The sequence below is a fragment of the Equus asinus genome, chromosome 11 (genome assembly GCF_041296235.1).
Source record: "Equus asinus isolate D_3611 breed Donkey chromosome 11, EquAss-T2T_v2, whole genome shotgun sequence".
NCBI lineage: Eukaryota > Metazoa > Chordata > Mammalia > Perissodactyla > Equidae > Equus > Equus asinus.
This window is the reverse complement of record NC_091800.1, coordinates 28,017,085-28,033,685: the sequence shown is the minus strand read 5'-3', so window position 1 is coordinate 28,033,685 and position 16,601 is coordinate 28,017,085. Positions and strand designations below refer to the sequence as shown.

The 16,601-nt window shown below is 42.1% G+C and overlaps 1 protein-coding gene across 4 annotated transcripts in view; it reads left to right on the top strand.

Annotated features, from left to right (window-relative positions):
• LRCH1 (leucine rich repeats and calponin homology domain containing 1) overlaps positions 1-10,217 on the top strand; it is a 193,397-nt gene extending 183,180 nt beyond the window's left edge. For all 4 annotated transcript variants that reach the window (XM_070520680.1, XM_070520677.1, XM_014838907.3 and 1 more), the window contains one exon: positions 7,684-10,217. In XM_070520680.1, coding sequence (XP_070376781.1) covers positions 7,684-7,794 — 111 coding nt within the window. In that variant the 3' untranslated portion in view covers positions 7,795-10,217. The remainder of the gene's footprint in view (positions 1-7,683) is intronic.
• The last annotated feature ends 6,384 nt before the right edge of the window (positions 10,218-16,601 follow it).

The following is a 16,601-nucleotide window of genomic DNA, read 5'->3' as shown; positions in this document are numbered from 1 at the left end:
CCAGTGAGCTTTGCTGCCCTGGGTAGAGTGGAGGAAGGTTCCAGAACAGGAGCAGAGGGGATTTAGCATATGGAAGTCTTTTCTTTGGGTCAGTATTTAAGTCAAATCCTAATTCAGGACTGGGCAATTGAGCTGTAGAGGGGCCACCTTGCAGAGGAGACAGAAAACTAGCATTTGGGGCCCAAATTGGTCTGTAAAAGCCTTTAATAATACCATTATTGACCAAGTTAAAAAATACCATCTGGAGAATGACTGCTTTGCTGGTCCCTTGATTGGATTCTTCCCTGTTTCCCACAGTGGGAGCCATGAAGGGCACCCAGGAGGGTTGCTCTCCATTTCCCCCCTGAGCCAGCCCTCTGCCCTGCTGCAGGAGAGGAAGGGGTGCAGAAGGGGCGCTGGGGAGCTGGTGGAGCAAGGGGCCATCGCTGTTAGAGAGCCACCTGGAGGACTCACTTGCACGCCACTGTCCGTATAGTGTTTTTACTTCTTACTCCTTGTTTGGTCTACTCCGAAGCTCTTAGCAAAAACGTTTTCTAGAAGGGATTTCTATTTTTAAATAGTGTAATGGGTTGTTTTGCTTTTTTGCTGCATCACATCATAACTGCAGGTCCAGAATGTATTGGATTTGACTGTGTTCATTTTCAAATAAAGCCATGAGTCATGGAACATTCTTGGTCCTGGTGCTTGGGTTGCTATGGCAGGAGCCAGTAAGATTTCTCTTATTTTGGAAGAATGTAGTTTCTCTAATGACTCAAAATTTCCATGTAACCTTTGATTTCCAGTAACATTAGCAAGCCGCTTTTATTTTTAAATAAGCTTAAAGGATTATATATTAACTGTATCTGCTTTTGGAACAATGTAATCAATTTGTAATTAAAAGAAAAAAAATTAGAATCTTATCTAGGCCAAGATATTCCTGGTTCTGGAATGTCTTTTTCCAATACGAGAAGGCCCTGCTCCAAGATTAAGTCAGTCTCTGTGCTTCAATCTACATCTCGTTGCCAGATATTGTTTGTTAAGTTGGGGAGATGATGGAGTTAACTTCCTCAAGATACATGTCTAGTTTACTGAGATGCAGACAGTCTTCACAGATGGCTACTACGAAGATAATTTTATTTTTCTGAACAATTCCATGAATCCAGGGGACTTGACAATATGGAAAACCCACATAGTTAGAAGAGTATATTTATAAAGATTCTTTGTTGCTGAATCAGATCAGATTCTAAAACAGGAAACATTCTTTATGTGATAATATCTTGAGTTAACTGAGCTTTTTCCTCCTGATTTTGTGTTGATTGGTGAAATGCAGGGTATATGGAAGTTAGCTAGTTAACCTCAATTGTGTATAAATAACCCACAGATGTACTGATTGCCTTTGGTGCTATCTTGTACTCCTCGATCTGTAACACAATAAAATCCCTTTGTACAATGTCATACGAGCACCCTGAGCCATAAATTGCTTAATAAACACATTTTGGGTGATTAGTCCAAGTTTTTATTGGGCCATGAATACGTTGATTTGTGTGTACTCACAGCAGTGCTCAGCATTTCCCTCCAGTTCTGTGGTGCATTGAGGCTTCTCTTTAATGGTCACCACTGTTTGTTTTATTTTCTTCTTTATGGGGGGCAATGGGGAAGAAGAGAGATGACTTACTGGGTGGCCACTTGAAAGAAAATTCTATCAATAAAAACTGTGTAGAACAATTATATGAGATCAGATTTAATTTTCAGTGTTGACTTGTCATTGTTCTCTAGCGACTTTCGTGTTTCAACTCTGGCACCGAAGGATTCTTTGGATGCACTTTCATTTCTCGTGTCATTAATGTCTCTGTGCCCTAATGTGCTGCTCCTCTTGGGATCTGTTGGATGGGATTTTTTCATCAGGTAGTATGCTAACTAGCAGAACACAATTAATGCAGACCCTGAGGCAAAACTTTGAATGAACCTTCTTGCCCGTTATCAAACTGTTGGTTTCTACTCAGAATATTAAGCCTCTCCCCGGTTCTTCCCTAAGGTCCCCACGCACCAACTCACATGCCAGTGCGACGCCTGCTGTTCCAGTGAGACCAGGGACCCCTGGTGGACGTGGTTGTCGTCTGAAAGGTGGTCAGGAATTTAGTTGTGTGATTTATACGTGCATTCTAAATCTCCTTCCTCTCACAAGAAAACCCGCCTTTTCAGTACTTCCTTCCAATATCTGATAAGAAGAACTACGTCTTTATTTACATTTTCTTTTTAAAATCGAAAAGTCCATTTGAAATAGAAAGTTCTCCTTTCTCTGGTTCTTCCAGTTGGTGGCAACTTTCCACTCAATGTCAGGATTTCCAAAATATATGACAACTAAGTATTATCTATTAGTTCTTTCTATTTACGGATTTGTGGATCCTAGGCAGCTCGCCATCCTTGGGGAGATACACTTACGAAAGGGTGGAAAGGGGCTCCTCAGAATTCAAAAGTAAGACAGCTGAGTAGGAATTTCATCAATGAGAGTAGAGAAAGAAAGGGACTTGATCTCTTGATGCCATTTACTTGTGAGTAAGAAATTAAATTTAGTGCAGGGTGGCTAGAGTCCTCTCTCTAAAATCCGTGCTGGTCCCTGTCATAAGGGCAAGAAGTCATAAGGACAAAGGATGTTTCAACTACATGGTAAAAGTAACAAACAATGGATTAAAATTTCAGGAGCCTGAAGTGATTTTGAATTAGGTGAAAAATATCTTAATGTGATTTTATTTCAGGAGATTAAGTTGTTAAAATTAGGCTTCAGATTTTGAAATTAGTTCTTGATAAATAATCAGTTAGGTACATAGAATGTGCCCTTTTTTCCTTCTTTAAGACTGTCAGGCTCTAGTTCCTTGGCTTTTCACTGTTTTTGTTTACACTTGGGTTCATTCATTCATTCCTCAAATATGGAATGAGCACTCGTTGTGCGAGGCCCCGTGGTAGGCCTTGGGGAGAAAAAGGTGACCATGAGATGTAACCGTGTCTTCAAAAATTTGCCTTCTAGACCAGGAGTTGGCAAACTTTTCCTGTAAAGTGCCGGATAGTAAACATTTTAGGCTTTGTGGGCCATACAGTGTCTGTTATGACTGTTCGACTCTGCTGTTGTAGTGTGAAAGCAGCCATAGGCGATTTGTAAATGAATGGATGTGGCTGTGTTCCAACAGAACTTTTACAAAAACGGGCTTTGGGCTGGATTGACCTGCAGGCTGTAGTTTTTGGATTCCTGATCTAGTGGCTCTAGTGGACAAAAAGAGAGGAATTCAGTGTGATAAGGACCTGTAGTTGATCGGAAACAAGATTCTTTAAAATACATGGACCGAAGACCTGACCCTATGGGGAGCGGATGGTCTGAGAAGCCTTCCTGGAACGTGATGTTTATACATAGACCTAAGAGATGCGTGGGAAGGGCCAGATGAAGGGGGCACGGGTTAGGGAGGTGAAAGAAGGGGTAGATGTGTGTGGAGGACGAAGTGTTCTTGAGAGAAGAAGGGCTGGAAGGTAACATGGCTGGAAAGCAGAGCATCAAATGAAGAGTGACAAGAAATCCTCCTGGTCTGTAGGAGTTTGACATGGTCTCCATGTTACACTGGTAGAAATGGGCTCTCAGAGTGCCCAGCTGGCAGAGCAAGAACTTGAAGCTCTCTGAGGTTAAAATAATGCAGACAGTTTGTTTAGTGGCAGATCAGTTTAGTGCCAGGACTTGACATTTTAGAAACAGACCGAACAAAATGAAATGTGCTGACCTGAGGGACTTCCTTTTGTTCAGCAGCTGGCCTGGAAGTAAGCCTGTGACTGTTTGGGAGCATAAGAAACTATAGAAAGAGGAGAGGCAGGCAGTGGTGGTGATCTGCCACTGCCGCGAGGCGTTTTCTGCCAAAACAAGATGTCTGTCCCTCGCTACACAGAGAAGCCAAATGAGCTGAGTGGCAGAGCCAACACCTTTCACCAAGTTGAGGGTTCTCTGATCTCCACCTGACGTTGAATTTGATGGGACTTACCTGGATAGGACTCCGAGGGTCCAGGGGCCTCTTCCTGTCTGCTGGGCACAGAGGAAACAGACCTGCTCGTAGATCAAGGACTTTATGGAAAGCAGCATAATGTGGAAGGAGCCCAGGTCTAAGATGAAACGTGTTCAAATCCTGGTTCCAGTACTTACCAGCTGTGTGAAGTTAGCAAAGTTACTTAAACTCTCTACATCTCAGTTTTCTCATCTGTAAAATAGAGATATTATATCTCCACGGCAAGGTTGTCATGATGAAATAAGCAAGAGAAATCTGTAGCATTGGTGCCAGGCATGTGGGAGGGCCTCAGAAGTCTTTCAGGGTTAAGATTTAGTCTTTATGGCTTGCCTGCCTTTTCCAGCCTTGTTTGGTGTGGCTCAGAAGAGGAGAGGGTGAGGGGATATGAGGAAATCATTGATTCCACCATCAGAGAAGCAGTGCAAAGCATGAGTTCTCCAGAGGGAATCAGAAGCATTATTTTTACGCAAGATACTACTTTGTAGACAGACCCTGCTCTGTGCCTTAAAAAGAAACACGACTAAAAGGGGCTCATGGGTGTACTAGAATAGTCTGCTGCCACATTCTCAGTGAAAGCCACTAAGATCCTCTAACAATGAAATTTAAATGCATTTGAAGTCAGTGTAAATGTACAGCCATCTCTGCTTTAATCCTTTATATACAAGGTAGGGGGCCCTTCTCTGTCATTTCTCATCCAGCTATAAATCTATAGCAGTTCCTTCCCCATCCCAACTTCTAGCTCATTTCAGGGCTTCCCTCTGCTGTGGGATATGCAGTGACAGGACTAGTGTGATAGGCAGTGGCCTTCTGGCCATCCACAATACCCCTCCTCATTTCTGGCAGGCTCTCCTTGCTCATCCTGTTCACCAGCGCCTATCAGTCTGCATCCCAGTCCTGTGATGGAATAACCAGAACTGCCATGTTTTTTTAAGATTTTTATTATCTTAGGCTAGTCTTCTTAGGTACCTCCAACCTCATCAAAAGTAATCTGGAGGCACGACTGGGCTTCTTGGGGGGTCTGAAAAAAAGATAAAGGCAGAAAGGTTGAAAGGGTACCTTTTCATGTCTTCTGTTTACTCCTCATCACCAGCTGTAAGGGCGGAAGGGAGAATCTTGGACTCTGCACCTGGTTTAGGAATGAGGAGACCAGGAAGGTGAGATGCCTGGGAGAAAGGATGACCTTAAGCTAATTCAGTGTGTGACATCTCCAAACATCCTGTTAGCAGAAGGCTGAGGCCTCATTACCTTCCCATCCCTGTCTTTCTGGAGCCGCAGCCCTTCCTGACCATGACTAGCTTGGAACCTCAGTTCTGCAGACCACTGAGCCACCACTCGTCAATGGGACTGGGGCTGTCACTAATGAAAACATGTTGCCTCTCAAACAGGACTCAGGATGGGTCACCTAGCCCCATAAAAACCATGTTGTACACAGCGTTTAGGCTCTGTGCAAATATTAGTACCAGAATTCGGGAACATTTGGGACTAAACCTAAGTAAACACTGAGATCGAAAAGCAAAATGTCTTGTTCAAAATGCCTCAGGCAAATCCCTTGCTAAATTTCCATTCAAGATCCTCGCCCAGTGTTCGATTGGCATCTCAGTGTTTTTCTCACTGATTTGTTGGGCTTATGTGTCATATAAAACCCTTTGTAATTTGATGCAAATACTTTTTTTCAGTTTGTTGTTTATCTTTTAATTAATTTGGGGTTTTTTGACACATGGACGCTTTAAACTTTTAGGCAATCAATTGATTTTATTTTTTCCTTTGTGATTTTTTAATCTTTTTTTAGCTTAGAAAATCCTTCCCCATCCATTTATCAGAGAAAATATTAAATATTCATCTATATTTTATTGGGAAGGGTGTTTTGGGCTTTTTTAACATTTAACTCTTTACTTCATTTCGAACTGATTTTAGTATATGGTATAAAGTGAAGATTTATTTTTCCCCTAAGTAATGTCTTGTACCAGGAGCTTAAGCGTAATTAGTAGTCATTTATAATTTCCTACCAAGCTGGATATGGACTTGGGTGCTGCAGGAGCCCTAAAAATGAGGAAAACATGTCCCTGCCCGCATGGAATCAGCTTAGCAATGAAATGTGATTCAGGTTGTTTCACAAGCCCGTGGCAGATGGTGTCGGGAAGATACACACTGACACCTGGCTGTGGCACAAGGAGGAAGCACCGTCCATCCTTGCCTCGTGCATGGCTCATGACTCACAACCCAGACAGAACTTTCCATCCTTTTCTCAGGTTGACATTTGGCTAGTATGTTGACAAGCAGCATAAACTTCATGCCCCCCTAAAATACCATTGATGACAAGATGATGCAGTGACATTCTGTGCACAGAATGATACACAGCAGCCACTTGAAATAATGGTTAAAATTGCTCTTTAAAGAATGGGCTGTCTTATGTTGACATGTGGCCATTTCATAAGGTCTGGAATCAGAGTCTGAGACACTCTAAATTCACCACAAGTTAGGGAAGTGGGAGGAAGAGGGGATAGCAAGATGCTGGAAACGTAGAACCTACTGACATTTGGAGGTAGTGGAACAGGTTATTGGAAATGTCATGCTTTGTCCTTGAAAGATCTTTTTAAGAGAAGAATGCCTGTATTTGTGGTAACTTATGGAGAGTCCTTCACTGAGGCAGCAGGAAGATCTGGTTCCTCAAGCAAGAGTCACACCAAGAGAAGCAGTTCTGTCCAAAGGCCCTGATTAGCTTCACTTAAACACTGTGTCCATCACCTGGGGCTGGAAGCAGATCCCACTTAAACTCTCCTTAAAGACAGCGGTTGTTGGGCTGTGGAGAACACACTCTCATCATGTAGACAAGAGGGAGTGCTTGCCAGGGAGTCTTTTCCCAGCCAAGGAGACACACCCTGGAAGGAGATTCCCCTATATCAGACCAGGGTTAAATGACAAAGGAGTAAAATTGTTTCATCATGTTCTTGTGTAACTGTTGGGTTGAGTGTGCAAGGTGCTGCCCTCAGAGAGTGACTCGCATTGACTTTTTTCCTCGACTAGTATGTGCTGGACATTCTCAAGAGCAAAAATACAGCATGAGAAAGTAGCAGGACATTCGTGTCTTTGACACTTTTATAAAAGAGTCTTAAAAGGGAGGCTATTAAAGGCTATGGTTAAAATGACTTATTTACAAGGCTGTTCATAAACCGTGAAGAAAGGATACCAGTCCACAGCAGGCTTCCTTTCCAGAGATCACAGGAAATAAAATGAATTAAACCAAAGTTTATGGTCAGTAGAAGACTGTGTGGTCTATATAAATGAGTATTTGAGTTCCTTTAAAATGTGTGAGAGGCTATTTGTAATTTTGCTTTGTAATAATGTAAGCTAATATGTCCTTGGTGTGTGGTTTCCAACCGACTCTGTGTAGCTCAGTTATTTAGTGTAAAACTTTTTAAAATGTTTAGATCTTTTGCAAATTTCAGGATCTTTGGAACATCTCTCACTTGTGGAAAGTCATTCTTTCTCTGCAGACACAGAAAAGGTCTTTGCAATGGGTGGAAAGCAAGGGAGGGAGCACCGTCTGAGATGATCAGACAGGCATACGACAGAGCTCTACTTGACTCCTGTCAGTGGTGTTGCAAGACTTTATGATTAGATTCCGGTCATCTAAAAATCAATGTTTTGTTCTTCTTCTTTTTAGGGCAAGCTGTGCCTACCACATCACATCCTTGAAGAGAAAGGCCTGGTCAAAGTGGGCATGACCGTTCAAGCGTTACTAGACATAAGTGTAACGAAGGCTCTGTTCACATGAAAGCAACTCCTCTCCTTTGGGTCAGCTCAGACTCTTCTCCCATCAGAGATCCTGAACTCTGCTCTCGGCACCTGTCCCCCCCAGCCACTCACTGCCTGTCAGTTCCCCGACTCTAGTTGAATTGAAGGAAGGACGTAAGAGATTTTCCACCTTTCAGAACTGACCTCTGACGTTAAGTCGTGACAGGTATTTATCGTAAAACCAGTGAGGGAGCTGGCCATGAAGAACCGAACAGCACATCAATGCCTTGTACAACCTCCGTCATCCCTTCCACACTCACCCACTGCCATTACCAAACACCAAGCACAACCATTTTACAGCAAGATGCATTTGTTTTATTAAAACCAGACTCATTGTGTATTTAGTGGGGGGGGAGGGGGGACTCAGTCAGGTTTTTCACCACCAAATTTTTCAAGAAGTTTCTTGAGACCATTGCCTTTTAAAAAACTATTTTCGACATACAAAATATTTATATAAATATTATTTATTAGTGAGTTGTTATTCATCCTTTGGATGCAAATTGTAAATTAGGAAACTATTTTATTACTGCTTTTTTGTGGTTAAACACTTTATTTTAATATTATAAATATTGAGTTATTTTCTATCCTCTTTGGTGTGCAAGTAGTTCTAGGTCTCAGTAATCATGTTTTCTGGTGTACATGACTCAGAAAAAAAATTAAACAAAAAACAGGTGCTTCTGTGACAGGAACTGTTTTCTGGGGAGGCATTATTTACACTTTGGTTTATGAGACATTGGTCTTACTTATATTTCTGCATTCCATCCGGTTTCCTACATTCCATCAGCCCTGTTGTCCTCTGATATAATGAACTGACTGAAATCAAGAGAGCACCCCAAAGTTACTTGTAAATAGCTGTGATGGAAAAAAAAAAGACATATTAAACTTGAAGATCAAATGTGAACAAGTATTTTTTTGGATTCATACTTATTTTGCTATGCACAAAACATTCACATTTTAACACGAAGAAGTAATAAGTGTTAGCATCATGTGTCTTGAAGTGTCTTGAAGTATAATTTTGCACTGTGACTTGGGTAATTAAAGAAAGTCTAGCACCAAAGGTAGATAATAAGGAAATGGTATAGGAAAGTGGAGATGATAAAAAGTTTATTGTTTAACCAAAAAGTTTTTTAAGGGCAGCTTCAACTGAGAGTGATCAAGAATTACTTAAGGCATGTAGGACCTGGATCAGGAAACCAGCACTTTCTTCAACTGCCACTTAGAAGAGGAAATGATTCTGAGATGCAGACATGATCGTTTTATTGTAACTTACTTGGTGGCTTTCAGAGTAGTCCATAAAACACTGCATGATTCATGGTCTCTGGTGTGAAACCGCAGAAGTGAGTCTGTAAATTGGTGGGGCAGCTGCATGCCACACCAAGGCGGGCTCAGGAGAAGGTTAAGTAAGTGACCCTTGTGAGGCTGAGTGGCCTAGGAAGGAGCAAGTTCAAACAAAAGAATGACTAGAGAATAGCCAGCGAAGGAAAGGGAGCCGTGTGGGTCTGAGAGATTCACGTAGGCTTCACAGACACAACAGCCTGTTTTAGGCAGGTGCACGCGTGTGCATTGGCCCTACTGTTACAGATCTCCCCGTCACTCATCTTTCAAAGTCTTGTGGATGCTGACTGCATCCTCACCTCTGTGAAAAGCCATTATAAGTTTTAGAGAGCAGCAGCCACAATTTGTCAGACAAATATAAAGGTAGACACAAAAGAAAAGACACCAGGAGGACGGTGTACATTGAACACAGACTAACACCAGCCAATGCCAACGCTGCCCCCAGCTCTAGGCAAGAGGGAGGGGTGACTGAAAATGGTCATTTGGATTGGCAGCTAGCAGCTATTTTCTATCAAATGTACTGTGCACTTTAACCTAACTTAAAATATATTTTAATATTTTCCTGTACTGCATAAATGCCTGTTTGGTCAAATCGCGTAATGGTGTAAAGAAGAAAGACATTTTGAACAAAGAGCGTATTCCATGTAAGCAACATTCAAAGGTTGACTATAGAGATAGGAATTTCGATTGCTGCCCCTTGATGGGCATTCAGAATGCAGGGTCCTGAACTATTTTTTTACATGTATATATGTCAACATGAAGCTCTGTAATCCTTGTTTTGAGAGATTTTTTTCAAAATTAAAATATTTCTTTTGATATTAATTTTCAGTATTTTCTTGAAGTTGGCTGTATAATACAAATGGCTTCAATATTTTGTAAAATGGCTTTTTTCCTTTTAAATGCAGTCCTTGTATGGCTAAGACGTCTTCCAGATCCTTGTACACTGTTTATATGTGCAATAAAACATGCATGCCCAGCTGACAGTACCATAAGTGGACAGAATGTACATAGTGCAAATATCCTTCCTTTTATTATTTAACAGCCATTAAAACTTGGAATTTGTACAAACCTTCTTCTGATTGACTTAACCTGTCTGGTGCAAAGTTTGACTGTGGTCACAAAAGAAACTATAGGTGTCGTTGCTGAAACAGATTGTAGCAATCATCTAGTGTAAATATATATGTGTGTGTGTGTATACATATGTCTATACCTAAAATATGTATGGATGTATATATGTGTGTGTAAAATCAGGAGAATGAATATATACATAAAATTAGGGAAATGAAATATATATATATATATATTCATACCTCAGGACAATTTTTTTTCCAAACTAAATCTTACCTGGACCCACAGAACATAGAGCAGTTAAAGGCAGAGTTGCTGTGGTGGGGGGGGAGGGGCAGCGGTGTAGACTCGGGATCCCCCACCTATCCCTTGAATGGTGGCTCCAGAGCGTCTCTGAGGAAGCCTTAAGGGCTGAGGGTATGTTGTGAAACCGCAGGGTCTGGTCCTCCCTCCGCAACTGCCTCCTGTGGAATCTGACACTCAGAGACTGAAGTGGCTGCCTTGATTACGCCTCCCTCCGATAGAGCCAGACCAGTGTTATCGCTTTCCCCCCAGGTCCAGCCTCCTTCTGGTAGAAGAGTAGCTGCCTTGAGGAATTCAAGTGAAAATAGTCACGGACTGTTCCTGTCTTCTTTCCCCAACCTGCACACACAGCACACAAGCCCCGGAGTCCTATAGCCCGAGCAAGGACTACAGGGACAGTGTCACAGCCCTTCATTTAAGATTTGTGACTGCCGAGTCAAGAAGCCCTGCGTGGCCCATATGTTCTAATTGGGAATGCTGCTGCTGTGCCCAGCTCCAAAATCTTAGTCATCTTAGCCTTGTGCACATAACAGAAATCCAGCTCTTCACAGACACTTAGCATTGCATGTTGGCTGTAGAAAGTGGGAACATGTGGAGGGCAAAGGGGGGAGGGATGGCAGCAGGAGCAGGAGCACTGGGGGGAGCCCCGCAGGGGATGCTCATCCATGCAGTTCAGCCATGTGGCACTGGCCACAGCTGGAGATTGTCCCAGGGACTGAGTTCTGGCCAACAGCTGCATCTGGGGCTTTCTAGTTCTTCCTGGGTGAGGCTGAGAGATCCAGGCAGCAACGACCCCATGGGGCTGTTTATCTAATCTTCCTGTCTTCCACACAAGGAGGTCAGCTGGCAGAGATCAGGTCCATGGAGACTGGTCTGGGTCGTATGAACTCAGGGAGTTATCTTTGTAACTGGTACTCCCTGAGCATGGGACATGTGTGTATAGCCAGGTTCCACTCTAAACCACTATCTTACTCCCCACATGCACACACTAATGGACCACCTGAATGGTCAGTCTTTACTGAGTGGCTACTGTGGGTCAAGTGTTTTTTCTGAACTATAAGTTCCGTTAAAACAAGGCTGCTTGTTCGATTTTGTTCTCTCTTGATTCTCCATTGCCTAGGACAGTGCTTATCATGTAGTAGGCACTGAAGAGATGCCAGTTAGAAGAATCAATGAACTTTACACACATTTTCTCAAAAATTCTTACCAAAATGCTATCAGGAAGGGACTTGGAGTGGGCACTTACAGGGTTGCCCACCTAATACCACATGCATCTAGGAACTAACCCTGCCTCATATACCATGAGATTTTTGTGGTTCTTACCTGATGCTGCACACCTGGCTATTGTCTATTGGTTCAGAAGCAGCCACTTTATTCACAATCGACCAATAAGTCTCTTCCCCAGGATCTTGATTCTTTCCCAGGTGACTGAAGATGAAAGATGTAAAACTTGGAAAAGATGTAGAAGATAAACCTGACATGCAGAAAGAAGTAGGGACAAGAGACAGCAAAGCAAACCCTGGTGTTTGCATTCTGGGGCCAGTAGTAAAAGAACTCTGTATTTCTGAAGCTGTGTAGTCAAACCTTCCCTGAGGACTTCCAAGAGGCTATGATTTGCATCACATCAATTCGAGCTGGGCTTCTTATCGCTTCTAAGAGTGCAAACTAATAAAGAGAAGCTGAGATGCCGAGTATTCAAGTAACTTGTCCAAGGTCTCAGCAGGTAACAGAGAGGGAGGCAGTCAAGTTCAGCTATGTCAGGCCTGTGTCCTTTTCACTGTACCAATGGGCTTCCCAGCAGAGCTGACCCAACTGAAGTTTCTAGAGTTAAAGAAAAATGTCCTTGACAACAGGATGTTTAGAGTTACGAAAGAAAGCATATTGGTGTGATAAAACCCAATAAGCTGAGCATATGGGGACTAGTTGAAACGCCAGCTAAGTCAGATGAAGGCCAGCGCAATGAGAGAAGAAAAAAAGAGATTACAAAACAGACACAGTGGCAAGGAATAATGCCTCACTTGACATGAGGTCTGGGGAGAAGCCTCCAGATTCCTTGCCATTTCTCTCTCCCAATTTAATAAAATACTGCTTTTTTTTTTTAATTGTGGAATTTTTCTCTCTGTCTATCAAAGCGATACAGGTTCATCACAGAAACTTCGAAAACTATAAACAGGTTGGGGAAGATCACCTATAATCCTACCTACTTGGGAACTGTTAAACTTTGGAAATATTTTCTTTGAGACATTCCTATGTATTTTTACATAGTACAACTTTATATACTGGCTTTTTTTCCCTTGCTAATGTTAGAGTATGTGCATTTTTCCCAGGATAGTATTGTTTGCTGAAAGAAAAAGTGGAGTTCACTGGACAGGCACTTAACAGGATGTGTTAGAAGCCTCCTCTAGAAGCACCTAGAAGCTTGTTCCAGTTCCTAGAATCATGTGGTATTAGGTGGGCAATATGGAAAAGAAGGAGAAAGGCCTGAAATAAGGATAAAGGCCCTTAGGTCTTTGGTGGGCACAGGGAGCTCGCAGGGAGATTGGGAGGTGCCGCTGGAAAGAGGAGGTGGCCAACAGGGGGTGCATTCTTAAACCAGCTCCACAGTGAAAGACTGAAGCTCAATCCTGGAGGAAACTCTGGGAAATGATGTAGAACATCTCACACCTCAGAATTATCCCAGCCAGACTCCCAAGAGGGAACTGAAGTATTTACATCCCCGTAAACCCTCCCTCAATGACATGCCTAGAAATGCTTAAAAAAAATAGACATACACATGTAAATGCTTTGGGTATCATAAGAAAATAAGGAAATCCCCAGGATCTCTGAGAAGGAGCTGGAGACCAGAAAGATAAGACGAAAGTGAAGCCATGGCTGTACTGGGAGCATTCATCCACCTTCTTGACCACAAGATGGTGTATTAATGAGCTCCCTGTGATGGAGACAAGTACATGGACCTATTCAAGGTGGGTCCTGAGTTGGATCTGAAATCTCTGCACAAAGCCGGGATCTGTAAAGGGCTGTATCTTCATTGGGAGGATAGAGGGAAAAATCAGCCTGTCTGCAAAGGGAGATGACAAGGAAACTTGTCATCCTTGGCCGAGGGTAGATAGGAAAACATTATCTTCTGCGATTTTGTCGCTACAGGTCTCATCTTCCACAGATTTATGATTTGACTTTCTACTACAAGTGTGGTCTGGGAAAGCCCAAGATGAAGAATATTTACTTACAGTGTCTCAGGTTGGTCACACTCCAGGATACCAGAGAAAAAAAAAAGCAATTCCTTACTGCAGGAATGTACCCACCACTCAGGCCTCACAGATTCCCTGGGGTTACACTCAACCATACAGGAACTTCCTATGCACAATTATAAAATAAGCTCTGAAACTTGAAGACTGAAAGTTATTTTGCAACTTATTTGGTAGCAAGACTTGATCTGAACTGGCAGGAAGCTTTTCAAGTATTTATTTATCCTCTTAGTGTGACTATTAAGAGGAGAGAAAATATAATAAAGGAGAGGCAATATATAAAGAGATAGTGATTGAGAACTTTCCAGAATTGAGAAAGCATTTGAATGCTCAAAGTCAGGAAGCACAACAAATTTCAAGCAGCATAAGTAAACATATATCTATATCTGCAGTGAAGCTGCAGATGAAGACAAAGGTAATCCTAAAAGTGAAGACAGATTACACACAAAAAAAGAAAAAAAGTCAATTACGTTGACAGCAGACTTCTCAACAGTACAGTCAGAAGCCAACAGACAGTGGAGTATCTCTGTAAAGCACCAAGAGAAAATAACTATTAATATTTTGAGATAAAAACTGAATTTACCATCAGCTCACATTCACTGATTTATATATTTCAGGGAGAAGGAAGTTCTAAAATTCAAAATAGAATGGCCAAGAAATAAAGACATAACTATGTGGGCATATCCAAATGAACATCGGCTGTAGGATGATGACATTAATGTCTAATTTGAGGTAGAGGTTGCTAAGAAAAAAGTATAGTGGAAATAAATTACTGGCCATTTATCACACAAGATGAGAAGGCATCATGGGAGTTCAAATATTCTAGTTCCTTGTACTGTTTTGGAGAAAGGTAGAACTGTGTTAAATGCAAATGTGAAAATTTTAGTGTAAAGAAAAGAGAGTCTATTGCTTTTAAGTCAGTAAAGAAGAAAATATGAAGTTAAAAAGTCTCTTCCAGAAGTGACGGAAGTGGAGTGGAGAGAAGAAGCAGAGTAAGGGGCAGGCCCCAAATGACAGAGTAGAAATAAACCCAAATATGCCTGCAGTCACAATCAATATTAATGAACTAGATAGCTAAAAGGCAGGTTTACAAATCCAACTATATGATGATTACAGACACAATAAAATAAAAAACATAGGTTGAAGGTCAAAGGACGGAAAGTGACACCACACATTGATTTGTGTACCACAAATATAAGTGAAAAGAAAGCCAATATAGCTGTGTTAACGTCAGACAAAAATGGTCAGATAGGATTAAGTTTGGCTGCATATAACAGAAAAATCAAGTAGCAGTGGCCTAAACAAGACAGAAATTTATTTTTCTTCCATGTAAAAAACTCTCAGACCAGAGGGGAGTTGCCAGGGCTGAGATGAGTTGCCTGGTCATGACCAGGTGTCCCCTGGTCATCAGAGCCCAGGCTTCTCCATCCTACCCTCTAATGGACAAGCGTTCTGCTCATTAAAGACACTTAAAGAGGACCATCTAAATGGGTAAGCAGAACCTTCCACTAGTGGTTCCGTAAATCTGTGTCAATATATACCCAGGGCCAAGACAGCTGTGTCCACACAAAAGATCTTGTTAAGAAGTACACGTATGTATGGACAGAGGACGCTGTGCTGTCAGGCAGGTCTGGAGCTGAGGATTGTTGCATTAAGCACAGTGTCATTGAGAACGCAGGACAAACATCCTAAGGAAGAAGATAAAGAGGCATTTTCTGACAAGGTCAAAGAGGTGATGAGACCAAAGGAATGGGAGGCAGTTAACTCTAGAAAATCCATCTGACCATTCTCTGTGCTTTTTGAATGCTAGACTTAGAGGTTGATTGCTTGAGCAACATGAAAAAAATTGCTGAGGATTTATAGAGGGGAACAGGGCAGACTCGCTGGTATTTCTGTGAGATAAATTGGGTTGGGTGGGTGTGGGATTGGGGTGGAAAAGTAGGTCCGGGGGGCTGTCTGCTTTCCACTGTGATTAGAAATGCCAGAGTCAATAGATTCAGTACTTGGCCAATAAGCTCTCCCTAACAACTATTGCTTTTTTTTGAGAAGTAAAAGAAAGTGTTGGATCTCCTGGAATTTCATCTCCACATAAATATTTGCTATGGTCACAAAAGTCGGGGGATGCGGACAGAGGAGAAGGCTTATCTAGCGCCTGGGGAAGACACCATACAGCCTTTGAGGGGATGACTGTGTCGGTGGTGAGTTAAGCTGACTCCCTGTCACATACTTTCATTGCTTAACTGGATACAACTCTGCTTGGAAAGTAACGTTGACCTCGCGCCCTTTGGCTCTTTCCTACTTCCTGCTTCAGTTCTTCAAATTCTTGTCTCAAATCTCCTTCAGTCTGTTCTCAGCTTGTCTCTTAATTTACAGGGAAAATGGGGGCCATCAGATGTGAACTGTCAAATTATTTCCTGTCTTGGAGAAATAGATGACCCCTTACCCTTCCAAAGTCAAACACCCACTCCACTCTTCAGGGGAGATTTTGTGCTACTGGTCTCTCTCTGACTCTCTTACTCTGTCTCTGTCCCTATTCCTTCCTCCCTGCCTTCATCTCCTCCAAACTCTCCTTTCTGTCTATAGTGATTAAGCCACAAGCACAAGCCTTACCAGCCTGTAAGAAACACTTACCTTGACATCACCTTTCCCCTCAAAACACTGTTTAGTTGTCTTCCCAAATCCTTAGTGAATGTTCTTTAGAGTAAATTCTATAAGCAATGCTGGAGTGCAAACTCCATGAGTGCAGGGTCTTTGTTTTGTTTACTGCTGTATACTCAAGGCCTAGAACAGTGCCGGCTATATAATAGGTGTTTAATATTTGTTGAACAAATACCTT